This window comes from Acinonyx jubatus, chromosome B4, assembly GCF_027475565.1.
Source record: "Acinonyx jubatus isolate Ajub_Pintada_27869175 chromosome B4, VMU_Ajub_asm_v1.0, whole genome shotgun sequence".
Lineage (NCBI taxonomy): Eukaryota > Metazoa > Chordata > Mammalia > Carnivora > Felidae > Acinonyx > Acinonyx jubatus.
In genome coordinates this window covers 70,591,932-70,612,841 of record NC_069387.1, presented here as the reverse complement: position 1 = coordinate 70,612,841, position 20,910 = coordinate 70,591,932, and the positions used below count along the sequence as shown (strand labels likewise).

At 36.7% G+C, this 20,910-nt stretch overlaps 1 protein-coding gene across 3 annotated transcripts in view; it reads left to right on the top strand.

Annotated features, from left to right (window-relative positions):
- The window catches only part of NELL2 (neural EGFL like 2), a 383,690-nt gene that overhangs the window by 128,069 nt on the left and 234,711 nt on the right, over nucleotides 1–20,910 (top strand). For all 3 annotated transcript variants that reach the window (XM_053226146.1, XM_027035944.2, XM_053226147.1), the window contains 6 exons: nucleotides 14,132–14,305; nucleotides 14,392–14,488; nucleotides 17,296–17,368; nucleotides 17,539–17,621; nucleotides 18,500–18,628; nucleotides 20,105–20,207. In XM_053226146.1, the coding sequence (XP_053082121.1) occupies nucleotides 14,132–14,305; nucleotides 14,392–14,488; nucleotides 17,296–17,368; nucleotides 17,539–17,621; nucleotides 18,500–18,628; nucleotides 20,105–20,207 (659 nt within the window). The remainder of the gene's footprint in view (nucleotides 1–14,131; nucleotides 14,306–14,391; nucleotides 14,489–17,295; nucleotides 17,369–17,538; nucleotides 17,622–18,499; nucleotides 18,629–20,104; nucleotides 20,208–20,910) is intronic.

Genomic DNA, 20,910 nt, shown 5'->3' with positions numbered 1-20,910 from the left:
AATCTGAAGCAGGCTCCAGGTTCTGAGCTGTCAGCACAGAGCCTGACGCAGGGCTGGAACTCACCAACTGTAAGATCATGACCTGGGCGGACGTCGGAAGCTCAACCGACTGAGCCACCCAGGTGCCCCCGCCTTTTTTTTAATGAAAAAAAAATTTTTTTTAATGTTTACTTATTTTTGAGAGAGAGAGAGTGCGAGCAGGGAATCCAAAGCAGGCTCCAGGCTCTGAGCTGTCAGCACAGAGCCAGACACGGGGCTCATACCCATGAATCGTGAGATCACGACCTGAGCCGAAGTTGGATGCTCAACCGACTGAGCCACCCAAGCGCCCACCTAGTTGGCTGATTTTTTAGGTGCCTTGGAATTTTTCTCTTCATTGTAAACATTAGCACTTTATTACCTTCCTACACTGTGTCAGGCAGTCCTCTAAACACCTTGCATGGATTAATCTCATTAAATGCTTATCAGTGTCTTGGAGCTTTTTCCTACCCCATTATTATCCCTATTTTACAGATAAGGAAATGGGGCCCTGAATGGTTAAGTCTAGTGTCCAAGGTCACAATAAGGAGCAGAATCAACATTTGAACTAGGCTGCCTGGCACAGGAGCCCATTCTCCTGGCCACTTGACAATTCTCTGCTTGTTTTAGAGCAGTTCCATGGTCTTTCTACTTCCCTCAGAATCCAAGAACTCTATTGGCAGGGTTTGAATTCTTGCTTTATATTGGTTTTGGAGACAATACTCATAGATTCTTTTTCCTCTGTTGGGGCTTTTCTGCTATACTAAAAATGTTTATTCAGGAGTTTTCTTCCTTACAATTGACTTTTTTATTTCAACAGTACCACCATGGCCCATTGAAGTTGATACAGTATACATAATGCCAGGCAGTGTCACTGGGAAAACATTTTGCCTTTTAATTTTTCTAATTGCCTCTCCATAAAAAGTTTGTGCTAACACTTAAAAATAAGATTTCTGCCTTTTTGGCATTTCCATATTAGTCAGAATTTGGGGCCAGGTTGCTTCTATTTTCTCTAGGTAGGGGTGTGCTGTACTCATTTCAGTTGGGAATTCGAGGTAATAGGCTCACTAGGAGCAAAATGTCACCCCAGTGGGTGACCCATGAATCCTATTACCTTCTTCCTTGGCTCTTATTTATTCTGAACAATAGAGGAGACATGATGACCCATGAAGCATGTCAGAAAACAGATGCTGCAGCATTGACAGCTTACTCTCCCCTGTGACTAATTCCTTTCTTTCAAATACAGCTTGCCTAGAACTTCTAGCTGTCTTACATGCATCAATGCTTTTCCTTTATTGTCCGCCTATAGTTGCAGAATGTGTTACATATAAAGCTGCCGAAAATTCCCACACAGGCTAACCTCCTTTGGCCTAAGAATTCCTATTGATTTTTAGGACCTTAGGAAAGCAAGTTGTTAACTTAAGAGGAAGGTTTGGAACCAGGATAAAATACTGCATGAAATCATAGGGCATTGAGGGTTTTTGGGAGTCCCTTTGTCACCCCAGATGGATGTATTCCTAAAAGCATCATGAGTCATTTTTTAGGTGAAGGTGAAGATGAAAAGTTACCAACATGGGAATATAATTTTCTTCCAAAAATATTGTTTGTTGGTCTTTGCCATAATGCAATTGTTTGCACGCCTCAATATTCTTGTTAAGCCACAGTGTCTCGAAATTGAGGGAAAACATTCATATATTCTCCTGGGAACACACACACACACACACACACACACACACACACACACACACACACACGCAATTTCAATGAATCTAAAACCACAACGGTATTTCATTTATGACACTGGATTTTAAGAGATCACCAGGTTCTTTCCTTCAAGCAGAGGTGGCTTAAACCATTTTAACAGGTAAAACTGTAGCCAGAAAGGGTGAGTTTTATTTTTTTCACAGAAGAGCTTGATTTGAATAACCAAATGAGAAATTAAAAAGTGACAGATTAACCATATTTTAATGTAAAATTAAATGCATAGTATGTTATGTACTAAATGATTAATTAATTTCATGATTCTTCAATGAGCATGTTATTTCCGTATAAACTGTGCTCTACCTATGCCTATTTTTTGGTCCTTTCATACCAGATTGAAGGTGTTAGGAAAATTGGATGTATAAAATATAATTTCTTTTTTTTTTTAATCTTTATTTATTTTTGAGAGAGACACAGAGTATGAGCAGGGGAGGAGCAGAGAGGGAGACACAGAATCCGAAGCAGGCTCCAGGCCTTGAGCTATCAGCACAGAGCCCGACACAGGGCTCGAACTCACGAACAGTGAGATCATGACCTGAGCCGAAGTCGGACACTCAACCGACTGAGCCACCCAGGCGCCCCTAAAATATAATTTCTATATTTTTTGAACTTTGTTTGACCGATAACATCTATCACAGATGGTTTCCCAGATTCAGTGATAATTCATTTCACTTTCTCTCTGTAGAGAACTGGAGTAACTCAGTGGAGAATAATAGTCATGCTTTATATGCCTTTTATTTTTACATTGAAGTAGAGTTGACACACAATTTACATTAGTTTCAGGTGTACAACATAGTGTTCCACAGGGCTCTATGTTATGCTATACTCACCACAAGTCTAGCTACCATCTGGAACCGTACAATGCTATTACAGTACTATTAACTGTGTTCCCTATGCTGCGCCTTTCATTCCTGTGTCTTATTCGTTCTATAACTGGAAACCTGTACCTCCTATTCCCTTTCATCCATTTTGCCTATCCCCCTACTGTTTTCCCCCTGGCCACTGTCAGTTTGTTCTCTGTATGGGTCTGTTTCAGTTTTTTTGTTCATTCATTTGTGTTTTTTTAGATTGCATATATAAATGAAATTATATGGTATTTATTTTTGTCTGATCTATTTCATTTCGCATAATACCATCTATTGTCTCAAATGGCAAGATCTCATTTTTTGTGGCTGTGTGATATTCCATTGTGTGTGTGTGTGTGTGTGTGTGTGTGTGTGTGTGTGTGTGTATACCACCTCTTCTTTATTCATTCATCTATCGATGGACACTTGAGCTACTTCCATAATTTGCCTATTGTAAATAGTGCTGCAATAAACATTAATGAAAATTAATGTTTTCATTTTCTTTGGGTAAATACCCACTAGTGCAATTTTTAGATCATATGTATTTTATTTTTAATTTTTTGAGGAAACTCCATACTGTTTTCCACAGCAGCTACACCAATTTACGTTCCTACCAACAGTGCAAGAGGGTTCCTTTTTCTCCACATCCTCACCAATACCTGTTGTTTCCTGTGTTGTTGATTTTAGCCATTCTGACAGGTGTGAGGTGACATCTTATTGTGTTTTTTATTTTAATTTCCCTGATAGTATATATGATGTTGAACATCTTTTTATGTGTCTGTTGGCCATTTGTATGTCTTTTTTGGAAAAATGTCTATTTATGTCTTCTGATTATTTTTTACTTGGATTATTCATTTTGGGGGTGTTTAGTTTTATAAACTATATATTTTGGATACTAACCCTTTATCTGATATATAATTTGCAAATACATTCTCCTATTCCATAGGCTGCTGTTTCGTTTTGTTGGTTGTCTCCTTCACTCTGCAGAAGCTTTTTATTCTGATATAGTCCCAATAGTTTATTTTTGCTTTTATTTCTCTTGCCTCAGGGGACGTATTTAGAAAGGAGTTGCTATGGCCCATGTGAAAGAAGTTACTACCTGTGTTGTCTTCTAGGATTTTTATGGTTTCAGGTCTCACATCCATTTTGAATTTGTAGTGTAAGAAAGCGATCCAATTTCATTCTTTTGCTGTCCAATTTTCCCAACACAATTTGTTGAGCAGACCTTTATATATTTTCCCATTGGATATTCTTTCCTGCTTTGTTGAAGATTAATTGACCATATAATTGTAGCTTCATTTCTGGGTTTTCTACTCTGCTCCTTTGATCTATGTGTCTGTTTTTGGGTCAGTACCATAATGTTTTGATCACTACAGCTTTGTAATATAACTTGAAGTCTGCTATTGTGATGCCTTTAGCTTTGTTTTTCTTTTTTAAGATTGCTTTGACTATCTGAGATCTTTTGTGGTTCCATACACATTTTAGGATTGTATGTTGTAGCTCTGTGAAAAATGCTGGTGTTTTGAAAGAGATTGCATTGGATACAATTGAATTTGCATTGAATTGTGTAGATTTCTCTGGGTAGTGTAGACATGAAATGTCTTAAGATTTCTTTGTGTCATCTTCAATTTCTTTTGTCTGTGTTTTATAGTTTTTAGAGTTCAAGTCTTTCATCTCTTTGATTAAGTTTATTTCTATGTATCTTACTCTTTTGGGTGCAATTGTAAATGCGATTGATTCCTTAATTTTTCTTTCTGGTGCTTCATTGTTCTACGTAAAAAATGTGATACATTTCTGTATGTTGATTTCGTATCCTATGGCTTTAGTGAATTCGTTCATCAGTTGCAGCAGTGTTTTGGTGGAGTGTTTCAAGTTTTCTATGTATAGTATCATGTCATTTGCATGTAGTGAAAGTTACTTCTTTCTTGACTTGGATGCCTTTTATTTCTTTTTGTGTTCTGAATGCTGTGGCTAATACTTACAGTATCATGTAAATAAAAGTGGCATGATCAAGTGGGATTTATTCCTGGGATGCAAGGGTGGTTCAGTATTCACAAATCTATCAACACAATACACCACATTAATAAAAGAAAGGATAAGAACCATACGGTCATTTCAATAGATGCAAAAAAGCATTTGACAAAGTACAACATCCATTCATGATAAACACCCTCAACAAAGTAGGTTTAGAGAGAACATACCCCAACATAATACAGGCCATATATTAAAAACCTGCAGCTAATATCCTAAATGGGATATTTATTTATTTATTTATTTATTTATTTCTCTTCTCTTTTTGATAAGTCTGGCTAGAGGTTTATCAATTTTATTACTTTTTGCAAAGAACCAGCTCCTGGTTTCTATGATATGTTCTACTGTTTGGTGTTTTGTTTGTTTTTTTGTTTTTTAGTTTCTGTATCTTTTATTTCTGCTGTAATATTTAATATTTCCTCCCTTTTGTTAACTTTAGGTTTCATTTGCTGTTCAAAAAATATTTGTTGAATGAGTAAATGAGTGAGTGAATGAATAAATATAACAAATCTCTTTGAAATATGTATAATATTTGAACCGGAAATTTCATTTATAGTTATTTATTCCAAAAAGTTAATTGTGCAAGTGCACAAAGAAATATGTATTGAAATATTTTTGAAGTATAGTTGACATGTATTGAAATGTTTTTTATTAAGAATGAAAAACTGGAAATAGTAATAGGAAATTGGATGTTAAATAAATTATGGCACAGTTATACTATAAAAAACCATGCAATAAAAAGGATGTGGCTTTTCTTGATTGACATGGAAAGATGTTCAGAGTGTATGGTTAAGTGAAAAGGACTGCCAATCATATATGGAAAATTGTTAATATGAATCATCTCTTTCCAACAGAACCGTTAGTGATCTTAATTTTCTTCTTAATGCTTTTGTATATTTTCTGAAATTTTGTCTAATTATAACCTATTATTTTATATCAAAAACATTACATGTATGTAACACCACATTGTGAAATTTTTGCAAGTAACCATATTCTGTTTGGTCTTCCTGTAATGGAACAATACCGAGCTTGGAGTCCATGAATGGATTTCTTGGAATCTGTGAATCCCTTGTAGAATTTGCAAGCCAAGTTTGTACACATTTTCATGTATGCATTTTCTGGTCATCAGAGAAGTCCATATTCTGCAGAGAGTCTTCCTCAACCTTAGGACAGTGTGTTCTTGTATTCATTCTTGATAAAATAGGGAAGGCTCATTTCCTTTGAGTCTTCTATTTCCTTGAACCCTTTCTTTCCAGTCTTGCTCTAATTTCTACCTGCATGGTCTCAGTCACAACTAAGAGAGCTGAGATAATGATAACCTAGCATTAAGTAGGTACTGCCTTTTATCCAGTGGCTTCTTTCAAACTGTGTGACTCTCATGGATACCCTTGTGCTGTGGAATACCCACTTATTATTAGTGCTTTATTGTATCTGTTCTTTCCCCAACTTTGTATAAGACCTTCCTCAAATTGATATTTTAATAATACACCCAATGCCACTAAAGAGGACTTAGTGAAGGAGGAGGCTCCCTTCCAGGATCATGGCTCAAAGTGTTGTTTCTTAGAATTTCTTTGTGTCTTGCTGGCCTCATCATCAATAATAATTAATTACCTTAGTTTCTTAACTGGCTGATTTTTCCTTTTATTTTCTAATAAACTCAGTTGTATAGAGTAGTAAGATGGAGAGGTTTTTATTCAAGCCATCATGTTGGATGCCAGCACTTCAGTCATGAATTAATTCCATTTTCTACTGATACTTCCCCTTGCTGATATAATTTTGGCTTCTGGCATATTATTCAGGAAGAAGCTTTGTTTTCCTCACTGATATGGCCACATTCTCACCCTTACAGCAAGACTTATATAGTAATATTGTTACTAGTTTTGAAATGGCTAAGTTTAACTTTCACTTAATAATATGTTTATTATTGAGGATCTCTAAGCTTTAATGCTATTTGGCCTTGGTCACTGCTATATACTCTGTGCCCCTAGTAAATATTTGCTATATTATTTGCATTCATAAATTGTAGTTTGAAAATCCTCCTCCCTTTATGATTTACTGTAAGGAGGGTCTTTGTTTTATAAAAATGAAATGACAGGCCTCAGTAAATCACGAATATTTGTCTTTGGATTTACTCAAACAAACTGGATGAGTATCATATTTGAGACTCGAAGCATTGTTAATTGGGTAGATTCTCACTGAAATACTTTCTGTCTGAGATTCATGCTTAAGTTCAAATCCACCCTGAAAATTTGGTGATGTTTAAATACATCTCCATAGGAAATATAAATCATAATCATGACATGTATGGAGTGCTCACTGTCAAGAACAGTGCAGAGTAAACCCTTAACATCCCTTACTTTGTTGAATTCGGAAAACGACCATATAAGGTTAAAGTTCTTTTTCTCTCTAATTGATAGGAAAGGAAACTGACACTTAGAGAGGATTTTTCACTTGCCCATCATCGTAGTAAAGAGTGGAGACAGGAGTAAGTCTCAGGCCTCTTAAACTACCACATCATACTGCCTTGCTCTGATGACAACGTGTTATTAAACACAAGCTAACTAACAAAAATAGAATCAGTATGGTTCTAATAAAGGATGCCAAAAAATATACTTTCTCCCCCACTTTCCCATCTCCCTCAACATCTGAGGAATTAATGGAAGTGCAAGGTGTAACAGTCAATTTTGTATAACAAATGGACAAGCTGCTGAACTCAGTAATTTTGGCCCGACCACTGCACTCCACCTCTCATATTTTGTTGGTTATACTAGAGCCCTTATGACCATTGCTGCCAACCAGTTTCTATGAGTGGGTTAATCTTCTGTTTTTGTCTGTAACTTCTGTCTTCCGGTTTTGGATTCTTTCCCCTGAGAAAGATGTGTTCAAATTGCTTGTTATTCACAGAATTGGCTTCCAGAAGCTGGGCTTTATAAATGATCACTAATTGGGATTATGTATTCACAAATGATAAAATAGTTACCATTTACTGAGTGATTACTGTGTGTCAGATACCCTGCTTTCTATGGATTATCACAATGAGTCCTCATTTTACAGATGAGGAAACTGAGGCAGCAAGAAGTTGGGTCCTAGGCAGTAGTGAGAAGCTGAGCTGGGCTTTCCATTCCAGAGCCTGTACATATAACTCCTTTGTAATTGTGCCTTCCATGAGCTACACTAATGATATTTTTGGCACTAGAAGTGCGTGTAGCTTTCCACCAGGTGACTTACTAACAAATGGCCTCTAGCTGAATATATAGGCGGTCTTATATTTATGATGGCTTGCCCTACAATATTTTTATTTTATAGTGGTGAGAAAGTGCTATACATTCAGTAGAAACTTGTTTTTTAATTTTTAATTTTGATCTTTTCTCAGGCTCGTGGGATGTGATACGATAGTCTCTTGTGATGTTGGGCAGCCGTAGCGAGCCAAAGCTCCCGGTCTGTCATGCAACCACAAGGGTAGACACCCACACACTTAAAATCATTCTAAACCTGTATGACTGCTCTGTTTTTTACTGTCAGTACAGTAGTCAATAAATTGCATGAGATATTCAACACTTTATTATAAAATGGGCTTTGTGCCAGATGATTTTGCCCAGCCATAGGCTGATAGAAGTGTTTTGAGCACGTTTAAGGGAGGCTAGGCATTAGCTATGATGCTCTGTAGGGTAGGTGTATTAAATGCATTTTCAACTTATGATGGGTTTATCAGGACATAACCCTGTTGCAAGTTGAGGAAGACCTGTACTGAGAAGATCTGATCATTCTTCAATTTGGGTTTAATTTAAGGTGGTGGAAAAATTCTCATTTCGTGTTGTGTAACCTTTTTGTCAGATAAGATGCAACCTTATTTTCATCCCTTGATCTTGAGTTATGAAGGAGGTTGTTAAAATGAATGATGTCCTGCCACTGTCGCCTGTTTTCTCTGAAGCCTAATCTTAGATTAGTTTATATTTCTGCCAATGCAAAGGATATTTGAATAACAAGGGCATAAATTATTATAAAGGGTGAACTTTATTTCTGATTTTAGTTACTTCACAAAATTATGAGTAACAAATCAGAGAGACATGATAGGTTCAGGTGTAACAAATTATCATCTCTGAATTTAAAATGTGGTTTTTAATTTAAGGTAATAAATGCTCATTGAACATAACACGGAAAACAAAGGACAATAAAAAGAAGGTTAAAAATCACTCATGGTTCTATCACTCAATAATTGCTTTAAAGACGTTGATACATTTTATTGTAATTCTATGTTTTTTTCCATGGTCACAATTATAGTATATCAGTTCAGGTTCTTAGCTGTAAGGTGACTTTGGAGATGCTGGGTGGTAGGGCAGCTTTCGGAACTGATGAGAGCCTGAGGCATCAGAATTTGGAACAAATAATAACCAAAGGCACTCTGGTGGACCAGCAAACAGGAAACAAGATGCAGAGTGACCGGAACAGAACTGACGAGGATGCTACTGCCGTAGCGCAATGTGGGTGCCTTCTTGCTCTGCTCCTTACTGTGCTCCCATCAAGAATCTCAAGAAAGAGTGTCTGATTGCTAGGGCATGGCATCAGTCCATCACTGGCTACACCCTGAGAAAGAAGAAGGAGGATATGACACCTTTGCTTTTTGAATTGAAAAAGACAACTAACGTGTACTATCGTTATTGAGTATTTTGTGTGTACTGAGTAACATTCTGAGTGCTTTCTTAAATTAACTCATTCAAATCCTTACAGGTGTCCATTGAGGCAATTATAGTTCAAATCTCCGCATTACAGTTTGTTTTTTAAAAATATATTTATTTATTTTTAGAGAGAGCGCAAGGGGGAGGGGGAGTGACAGAATCCCAGGGCCTGATGCAGGGCTATGAACCCACGAACGATGAGATCGCGTGACCTGAGCCTAAGTCGGACGCTTAACTGACTGAGCCACCCAGGCGCCTGTCCCCCACCCCCTGCTTTATAGTTGAGATACCAAATGAGACACAGAGAGGTGAAGTAGCTTGCCACTGTTGAGAGGGGTATTGGGATGTGACTCCTCAGGCTGTAGGCTGAGGTGTTTAACCAGTCTGTTCTGCTGAGCCTTGGAGAGGGGACCCAAGGGGAGGCGAGCCAGTTCTGTGTCCCACTGAGACACCACCCAGTGGGGGACAGAGGACTTCTGGAAATGAATATGGAAATGATTCATTAAACTAGACCCAGTGTTCATTACAATGCTTTGTAACTTATAACTATGGAATAATCGTATTTTCATGCAACCTCACATCTTTGTACGGTTTTGTATACTTAATAGTGACTGATTTTAAAGATTTGGATTAACTTCTTTCAACCTGTTTTTCCTTCTTTTAATGAGAGCTAATATTTATTGAATACTATCCATGTACTAGGCACACTTCTTGGTGTTTTACATCATTATTTATTTTTTCTCTTCACTGAATGTTTTTTTGTATATGTTTTGTGTGTCTATTTCATTTTTTTTAATTGAGTGAGTGATGCTAATGAAAATGTAACTTTTGGTAAAATATTTAACTTCTCCAGGGTTGTTCTTGTTTGTAGGGCATAGTGTGAGCCTTACTGTTATTAAAGGCTACTTTTAATGCCTCAAGTTTAGGAACCCAGTGCAGGTGACATTTCTAGTAGTATCTAGAGGAGGATGCCTGACCGAAGCACCAGGGTTCTTGCCACAGTGTGTTAAGAACTGACAGGTATATAGCAATGGGGCAGTTCATTTGCTGATGGTATTTAGCAAAAAATGCAAACACGTCTCTATCATTATAGAATTTACTAGTTTAATTGATTAGATAATGAATACTTGTTATCAAATAATATAGAGAGGATTCTCTGGTTGGTGTCTTTTGTGTAAAAAAACCACATAAGTTGGAGTTTTATTTATTCTTGGTAAGTCCTAAGCATGGGTTATATTATTGACTACTCATTTTATTTTTGTCTTAAAATAGAGCTCATATATATATAGACATTAAAGAAATAATACATAATTAGTGAAGAAAATTCAGGGATATAAAAATACATGAGAAGTCTCTTCACATCTGTTCCCCTAATTGATTGTACTCCCCTGTGGTAACTAGTGTTAACGTTTTGAGAAGTATCCTTCTTGATCTTTTATTTTTCTCTAAATACACACAAATGCGCACGCGCGCGCGTGCGCGCGCACACACACACACACACACACACACAGAGTTTCATCAAACAAAATGGGTTTCTATAGTTTTTGTTTGTTTATTAATAGTAAACTATGCATTGTTTCATGTCTGAACTTCATTCTTGTATAGAATGTTCCAGGGTATGGATGTATCATAACTGCCCTATGAGTGGATAGTTGGCATTCTGTCAGATTTTTACTATTTTAAATAAATCTGCAGTGAGCACTTTCTGCATGTATCATTGCTAATTTGTGCTGTTATTTTGCAGGATTGATTTTTAGATTTGGAATTACTGATTTAAAGAGTATGCACATTTAATGTGTTGATAGTTTTACCAAACTACCCTTCAAGAAGTCTGTGTCAATTTATTTTGCATTAATAGTGTATCAGCATGCTTATTTCTCTGCATTCTTGTCTTACAGAATGTCATTTGTTATCAGATTTTATTTATCATATCTCTTCTGTTGAGGAATTTTTAATTTTTTGGTAGTTAAAAAATAGTCTGTGTTTTATTTTAGTTTCTGTTTTATCCAGTTTATTTTCTCTTCCAATTATAGCTAATTTCCTTCTTCTACAAGATTATTCCCAGCAGCATACAAACATGAGTAGTATTTCTTACCAATTAAAGACAGATCTCCTTTGACTACATGTTTTTCCATAGCCACCTTCCCATTTCTCCAAAATGTCTACATTTGCCTCTTATTTCTGTCTGCCTCTTCTCTCTTGGCCCTACTTCAAGCAGACTTTATTCCCTATATGGTTTTCTGAAATAATTTTAGGGTTATCAAACACGTCTGTTTTGCTAAATCCAGTGGTTAAGACTTCATCTTCCTGGTGTTCTTGGCAGCATTTAATACAGTTGATTACCTCCTCTTTCTTGAGGTAGCTTCTTCATCATTAGGCCTCTGAGTCACCACTCTCATTTTTAGCTCCTTTAATCTTATTAGCCACATTTATTGGTTTGCTTTGCTGGTTCCTCCTCAAAATGTTCAAGCATTCTTCATGGCTGTGCCTTCGTGGCTTTCAGTGTAATCTTTATGCCTATGATTTCCCAATTCCTCTCTCTTGTCAGACTTTGCAGATCTAAGTATTCTATGTATCGTCTTCAGTGTTCATTAAGTACCTTAAACATGACATATCTGAGTGAAAAACTTGATTCAAAGTACCTTAGCTTTCCTTCATTTGAGAATGTCTTGATTTCTCCTTCATTTCTGAAGGATGTTTTTGGTGGGTATAAGATTCTGGACTAAAACCTTTACTTTCATCCCATGAACACTATCGTGCCACTTTCTTCTGGCTTCCATTGTTTCTGCTGAGGAATCCACTACCACTTTAATTGTTTTTCCCTATTGATAGCTTGTCAATTTTTTTCTGGCTGCTTTCAATGCTTTTTTCTTTGTTTTTGGTCAGAAGTTTAATGATAATGAGTATTTATATTAATTCATCTTGTTTGGAGGTTTCTTAGAGTCTTAAATCTGTGAGCGTATGTCTCTTCTCAAGTTTGGGAAGTTTTCAGTCATGATTTTATCTAGTACTTTTTCAGTCTACCCTCTTTTTCCTTGTTTATGGACTCTACTTATATGAATGTTAGATCTTTTGTTATAGTAATTCAGGTCTCTGAGCCTGTTCATTTTTTTAGTCTATTTTTATCTCTATTCAGATTGGATTATTTTTGTTCTATCTTCAGTTAGCTAGTTCTTTTCTTGGCCCCCTCCTTTTATTGTTTAGCCCATCCTTTGAGCTTTTTTATTCCAGTTGTATTTTTCAATTATAAAACTTCCATTTGGTTCTTTTTTATGTGTTTATTTTGTTCTTCTATCTGTTTGCTGAGGCTTTCTATTTTTTCATTTGTTTCAAGTGTGCCCAAATATGTTGATAAGTTCTTGTTTTTATCAAAGTGTCTTCAAAATCTTTGCTAGGTTTTTCTAACATCGCTATCATTATGGTGTTGATATCTTTTGACTGTCTTTTTTTCATTAAATTGTAGATCTTCTAGAGGCCTCTGGGTGGCTCAGTCAGTTAAGCATCTGACTTCAGCTCAGGTCATGATCTCCTGGTTTTTGGGTCTGAGCCCCACTTCCAGCTCTGTGCTGACAGCAGACCTGGAGCCTGCTTCGGATTCTGTGTCTGCCCCTCCCCCACTCACAGTCTGTGTGTGTGTCTCTCAAAAATAAATAAATAAACATAAAAATTTTTAAAAAATTGGAGATCTTCTTGGTTTTTGGTATGGCATATGATTTTCAATTGACAAGCATTTCATAGAAGTTCTGAGACTTGTATCTTATTTGAATTCCCTGTTTTAGCTAGTTTTCTGTGACATTGATCTGGTAGGAGACGGGAAACTGTCATCTTGTTACTTCCAGGTGGAGGAGGTTCCCCATTTGGTCTTTTATTGCAAACTGAAAGGGAGCTTGTATTATTTCTGCATGGGGGTGGAAGTTCCAACTCCCCACTGACACTGTGGTTGGGGTGGTCTCATTACTGCTGGGTGATGGTAAAAGTTCTGACTCTCCCCTATGTCTTGTCTGACACGATTCCAGTGAAAAGGGGGCGATATGCTTTGTTACTGCCAGATGAGGATGGAAGTCCAGGCTCCTCCCCATGTGGTCTTCACTGATACCATATTCGGGGGTGGGGGGTTCTCATTACTGGTTGGCTGTGTTTAAAGTCTTGGATCTCTACTTGGCCTTTTTTGTCATTTCCCTAGTAGATGTGTTGGGTACCTGATTTCTGCCTGAAGAAGGTAGAAATCTAGGCTCCGCTAGCCTTCACTAGCCTGGTTAGGGATGGGACCATAGTTGTTTTCTGTGGTGTTTGTCTGGAATAGAGTGGTTATTCTCTAAAAGATTTTCTCTTACTAGCCTTCCCATTCCCTGGCACTTGGTTAGAGACAGCAAGTTTTTCTGGAATATATATACACCTATATATATATATATATATATATATATATATATATATATGCAATTTATTTATATATAATAAATACACACACACATATAAATATATATATGTAATTTATTTATTTGGGGGTCTGCATCACTTAGTATTTCCAGGTTGCTGGCTTCTTTAGCTCCAAGTCTGGGGATATGAGGCAAAAAGAAAACCTAGGAAACCACCACTTTGGGTCCTGCAGTCCTTCACTGCTTTTCTTTCTCTATTCCATATTTTAGACTCTTCTTATGTTTGTTTTATAATATAACGTTTAGTTGTACTCAATGGGAGGAGTTGGGAAAACATATACTCAATCTTTGTGGAGATGGAGGTCTTGTCAATAATTTTTGAACTTTATTTTCAAGGTGTCCCATATGCTTCTTCTCTATGCAGGTACCTAGAACTGGAAAGCAGTGGCCACCGGAATGAAGTCAGACTTCATTATCGCTCAGGCAGTCACCACCCTCACACAGAAGTATTTCCTTACATTTTGGCTGACGATAAGTGGCACAAGCTCTCTTTAGCCATCAGTGCTTCCCATTTGGTTTTACACGTTGACTGCAATAAGTAAGTGAAATGTTCTCAGTTCAGGAAGTGGAAGATTCTATAAAATTAGTGTTCACTCACATTATTTGATGTTTCTTTTTTTGCAGGATATATGAAAGAGTGGTGGAAAAGCCCTCCACTGACTTGCCTCTGGGCACAACATTTTGGCTGGGACAGAGAAATAATGCACACGGATATTTTAAGGTATTTTTTGGCTAAGGGCGGATCATAACATGTAAATATAAATGCTTTCTAATTAGTTTGGAAAATTATGTTTTGTTCTTTGTGGTGTGAAACAAAATAATTTGATGTGTGTATTTTTTTTCTATTTGTGTCTATTTTTTGGACACTAATGTTTTATTTAGGTGGCCTACAGTATTTTCTCTTTTTTCCTGAATAAATTTGATCTTTAGACATTACAGAGATGATCACAACTTTGCAATCAGGAAATTAACATGTCATTATTGAGATTAGGCATTCAAAGTCATAAAAACCTAAGATGTTAATATACAAATAAACTGTCTACCATTGAAACATAACCTTTGCTCATACTTTTATAGGGATGTTAATAATAGAGGATTGAAAATGTTTCAGTATTCACTATTCAAGGTCTTTCTGTATTCAGAAAGTGAAAAGAGAATATATATATATATATATATATATATATATATATGCACAAATCTGTCAAAACTAGAAAGCAGTCATAACTTGTACCTTTTTTTAGTGTCTACTTAGAGACATGCTCCATAGAATTTCATCATTTTAGATGATCTAAAAGACATCCCAGTTAAATTTCTTTATCTTAAGGATGAAGAAATAAAGTCCAGAAAATTGCTTGACTACAAGCCCATAGTGTAATCATTTCCCCCCAGGGACTATGACAGTGCCTATAATATAGAAGTGACTCAGAAAATGATTGTTAACTGAAGAATAATAGGTTCTGTGTCCGACTCCTGGATTTCTGGGTAGAGTAGGTACCAGTAATTTTGAAACTGTGTTCTAACTAACGTTTGTAATCCTGGAAAGGTATTTTTAAAACTTACTTACACTGTTAGGGGTGCCTGGGTGGCTCAGTCGATTGAGCGTCCGACTTCAGCTCAGGTCATGATCTCACAGTTCGTGGGTTCGAGCCCCGCATCGGGCTCTGTGCTGACAGCTCAGAGCCTGGAGCCTGTTTCAGATTCTGTGTCTGGCTCTCTCTCTGCCCCTCCCCCACTTGCGCTCTGTCTCCCTCTGTCTCAAAATTAAATAAACATTAAAAAAAATTAAAACTTACACTGTTAGTTACCTGGAAACCAGGTGCCTTGTATATATTATTCTCGAATCTTATGTAGGTTTTGATGTAGGCTCTTTTTTTTTTTTTTTTTTTTCTCTTTTACATGTGTGTAGACCTGCTCAGGGGCGTTAAGTGAGTTGCCCAAAGCCAGTCATAAGAAATTGATTCCATGCTTATGGGTCCTAAGAAAATCAGTGCTTTTTTCCCACGTTAGGGATGACAAATTTGTAGATGCCAAGTCTCTCCTCTATTTAACCATGATGGTCTTTCCCATGGAGCTTGGATGCGGCCTCAGAATCCTTCTTACACATCAATTATGTGTACTATTCTAGGGGTTATAATTTTTATTGTAGAGTGAATTGTGTCCAGTGGAGTTGTACAGTGCACAGATTGTATAACTGTACATGGTAGCATTGTTTTCATTTTGCTGTTTCCAAGTGATAGGAGTTTGTACAGAAGTTGCCTTTTTAATCCAAACTAGCAAACAACAGATCTAGAAATTCCACACAGTATACTAAAATATTTATCATTCACATTGACAGTCTTCTTATACTATGCTATTAATTGCATTAAACATATAGGAGATACAAGCCAGTATTTGGTATGTTTTGTAGGTACATTAAAAATTATCTTGAGAATATGTTGGTACTGTCCTCCTGTCATTAAACATTCTGTTTGCATTTTTCAAAGGAATAAAACAAAATTTTAATTGAAAAAATATATAAAGTTGATGAAAGAAGAGAGAGGGATGGTAAGTGAAAGAGACAGCTGGAGTATGTCTGATGAGGTCATTTTTGAGCTAGCATTGGCCTTCGGTTTAAGAGCCCAGGAAGGTGGAAGCTAATTAAACCTTAGTGACTAAGGATACACGTAAATTCTACCTGTAAACATGTGCTGTGGCCCTCTGTGTAAATGGGTCATTTCTAGCTGGAATTTTTTTTTAATTTCACGCTGAACATTCTGTACTTTTAAGGACTTCTTGCTAAGTCATGCTGTAGCTGTATAATGAATCTGTTGTCCTTTATAAATTGAGAAATTAGTGGAGGCACTTGGGTGGCTCAGTTGGTTAAGCATCTGACTCTTGATTTTGGCTCAAGTAATGATCTCATGGTTTGTGAGATTGAACTCCATATCAGTGCAGAGCCTGCTTGGGATTCTCTCTCCCTCTCTCTCTGCCCCTTCCCCTCTCTTTCAAAATAAATAAATAAAAACATTTTTAAAAAATTAAAAAAAATAGATTGAGAAATTAGTTTGAAAATATCCAACTGAAAAATGAGAAATGCTCAAATGAGCATTGCTCTTATGACTCAGTTTTTCTGTCTCTTCCTTTCTGATGATTGCAGTTAATTTAAAATTGGTACCCGTTTCACTGTTGCTGAAACCAGAAGTGATTTTTTGGGTTGATTTTTAAAGGTCATTTTCAAGCCTTTCTCCAGTGGCTAACTAAAAATAACTTCTCAAAACAACATGACTGTTCCCTCTTAATTATATCTTGACATTTAATCTTAAGGCTTTAAAAATATTATCAATAGGAGAATACGTGGGTAACCATCTATTTTGCCTGATGTATTATTTCTTTCCCTTTGGTTTGGAATGGAAGTAATGTATTCAAAAAGATTTTGTTCAGGGATCTTGGTGAGTCTATCTTGTAATGTTTTCCTTCATGAACTTGACTGTAGAACATAATTTGGGTAGATGAAAGTAATACGTCTTTTTTAAAATTTTTCGCACACAGGGTATAATGCAAGATGTGCAATTACTTGTCATGCCCCAAGGATTTATTGCTCAGTGCCCCGATCTTAATCGCAGTAAGTCCATTAGTTCTTGCACTGTGTGATGAAAAGTGTGCTTCTTGCTTAATTTTGTCCAGAATGTCAGTTTGAAATTGGAGTTCCCACATATTAGTTGTCAGCATAGACTTAACTAGATTGACCTCCTTATAAATACAACTTGACCAATGTAGTGTTTGTAATTCCAGCCTGTCCAACCTGCAATGACTTCCATGGGCTCGTGCAGAAAATCATGGAGCTGCAGGACATTTTAGCCAAAACATCAGCCAAGGTAAAAGCTACTTAGAAATATAGTGTGGGGAGCTCAAGATCCTTGATGTTCTTTATAGTTTTATTTATAACCACAAATGTTCACCTTTGAGACTTTTCTTACACTATATTGTTTGTTGGCATCGAATCTGGATCTCTGCCCGAGGAAAGGGCTTATAAATATTCAAACCCTAGCCATCCGTATAGCACATGATTCAGTAAATCATAAATGAGACTGATTACCTGGTTTTTACACTGCTTATTACAGTAGAATTTATTGTTTATTTTAGTTTTCATTATTATTTATTTTTACTTATTTTTCTTTGTAAGGACAGAGGTGAGGGGGCTTTGTAAAGGATATGGACACTAGAATTTTACCAAGGAAATGTTCCCACAAATGCTTTCTACTACAGTGTTGCTGTTGTAGGAGTATTCACTGTCCTATGCATGTTTCAAGTTTACTTGCAATTTCACCAGATTGTTTTTCATCTTGCATGGTAGTTACTGGGAACCTGCAAGTTGTAGCGTGATTTTTTTCTGACACAATATAAGTTCTGGAATTTGTTTTTTTTTCACTTGAGTAAACATATTCATGAAATGAGACATTTTTAAAAGTGGAAAATGCTTTTCTCCTTGTGAATGATGCCATTTTTACGTAGCCTTCATTTATATCCTATAAATTATGCTTTTTTTCCCAAAAGGCAGGAACCAAATTTACAAAAAGAAAGGGGGGGATCTTTTCTCTTTTAAATTTTGGCTTAAACATATTTGTAAAATAATAGATGAACACAGCTATCATTACTGCTATACGCTGAAAAAAATGAGATGCCTCCTGATGTACTTTGCATTTCTGTGTTGCTGGAATGGTGAACAATACAAACCCCTTCCTTTGTGCCACAGCTGTCTCGAGCTGAGCAGCGAATGAATAGATTGGATCAGTGCTATTGTGAAAGGACCTGCACCATGAAGGGAACCACCTACCGAGAATTTGAGTCCTGGACAGACGGCTGTAAGAACTGCACATGCCTGGTAGGGCTTCTGCTGGAGTTCACACTAAGGGAACTCAGATGCCCCAACTCTTTAAAAATTTATTAAAACAATGTAATCATGAAAATTTCAAGACCCATTTCCTCAAGACACAACACTAAAGTGCCAGCAAACCTGGTCAAATCTAAAGAACTGTGTGTTGCATTATTAAAGACACTTTCTAGCCTATAAAGATGATTATGGTTTAGGAATGCTATAAAGTTTAAGGTTATTTGTGCACACATGAAGTTAGCAATTTAAATTGGGTTGGTAAAGGTGATTCCCAAAGGATTCTATCTGTGATCCTTAACACTTTGAGGGATTTTCCCCTCATGTGTTTATTAATGCATTTAATAAAACTAAATTCTATGCAGCATGAGATATTATGACCAGATTGAATCATACCAAAAATTAATGGGATTTAAATACATAAGATAATCTTTAAATGCTTACAAATACAGTGGAATAAAAATTAGATGACTTAAATAAGTATGACTTCTCTAATTGCACACTATTAAAGTAGAAATATTTAGTGCATTATTATTTCAAAAGCAGGTTCATTTTCAAAGAAAAGTTCAAGACTAGCTCGGTTTTGAACTTTTACATTTCATCTGAATTCATCTGTTAAAACTCATTTACTGGAAAGAAGCCAGAGGTCTGTGTGAATTAGCCTATAAAAAGACATTTCTCCAAGTTCAGCAAGTTTGTTCAAAAACAGAATATTGTGCATGTTAAAAAGTCAAAGATATGTCTGAAATTAGTCATATGTGTGTGCATGTGCGTGCATGCATTATATAATTTCTGTTCAGAAACATATTCTGGTCCCAGAAAAATTATAGCACTTTACAAATACAGTAAAGCCTTCCCAACCTGATAATGGGGGACAAAAATTGACTTGAGTAAAATGCAAGATGTGTATAGTGAGGTCAGTGAGGTGACTGGAGAAACAGCTACCTGCCCGAATGACCTCCAGGAATAAATTCCCTGACATACTGTTTGCATTTTGGTGCTTCTTGTGGTGATTGTCAGCACTGCCCTGTGGAGGTGCTTAACCATCCACGGGAAGATTCTGGGTCCTGAGACTGCGTCTGCAGGATGGCAGCAGCTATTCCAGAAATCTGGTTTGTCGGGTCTCATTTAGTGAGTAATCTGGGCGGACGTGAGGCTTACCCCTGCTTCCTGTTTCACTGTCAGTGTGTCCCCGACCCATGTTCTCATCCACCTCACAACAGAAGGGAGAACGCTATCTATTAGGATCGTCACTGGACAGAAGATGGGAGCCAGTCACCAACTGTGTTAGGGCCCACTCTGTATTACTGTGGGTCTCTGTATCATGGGTTTTACTGTGTAAAAACCAGAGGATAGTGGTATTTATGACATTTTATGTGAAGAGTTTGAACCTTAAGAAACCGATTAAAAAATACTTCCAGGCTATCAAACTGCAACTTGGAAATTCTTTAAATATTATTTTCTTCTCAGAATGGAACTACCCAGTGTGAAACTCTGATCTGCCCGATTCCTGACTGCCCACTGAAGTCGGCTCTTGCATACGTGGATGGCAAGTGCTGCAAGGAATGCAAATGTGAGCATAACTTTTATGATGAATACTTTTTTTTTTTTGCAAAAATACAGCTTCATATTAATAAATATGCACCCATCATTGGTTTGATCTGGGCAAGCTAAATGGCTTTTAGAAATGAAGCAAATAGGTAGAATACCTTCTGTACTCTGGTGATCAGTTGTTTTCCATTTAAAAATGCTATACTTGTATTTAACAGGAATATTTTTTCTCGGCGGGATCTGTTTTGTGTAGTGACAGTAGTAGGAAAGATATGTAAGAAATTTAGTGGTAGACATTCTCTCATTACACGACTTGATACAGATGCCTCCAAAAATAGGTTAAGGATGGTCCATACTCAGCCACGATGACCAAAGAAAGCCACAATGCAAGTGACCTTTGATAGCAGATGCTATGCCAACTCCATTAGCTCAAACCACAGAGGTCCACGTTGTCATAGGACCGTCCAGTATGAATGGGGCCATGGTGTTAATTCATAAAAAAAGGCTCACACTACTGAGTGAGAAGGCTCTTTTGCCTTTAGTAGCTGTGTGGTTCACTTCTGATGTCAGGAAATGCTGTCTGAATTCATAGCTGTCTTGAAACGGGTTCTATATCATTTGTTCAATAACAGATTGTTGCATTTATGTTACTTGCACATTAAAAGACTGTCCTTAAATTCTTGTTAAAAGGAGCATTTAAAATTTACCTATTTTTGTACAAAAGA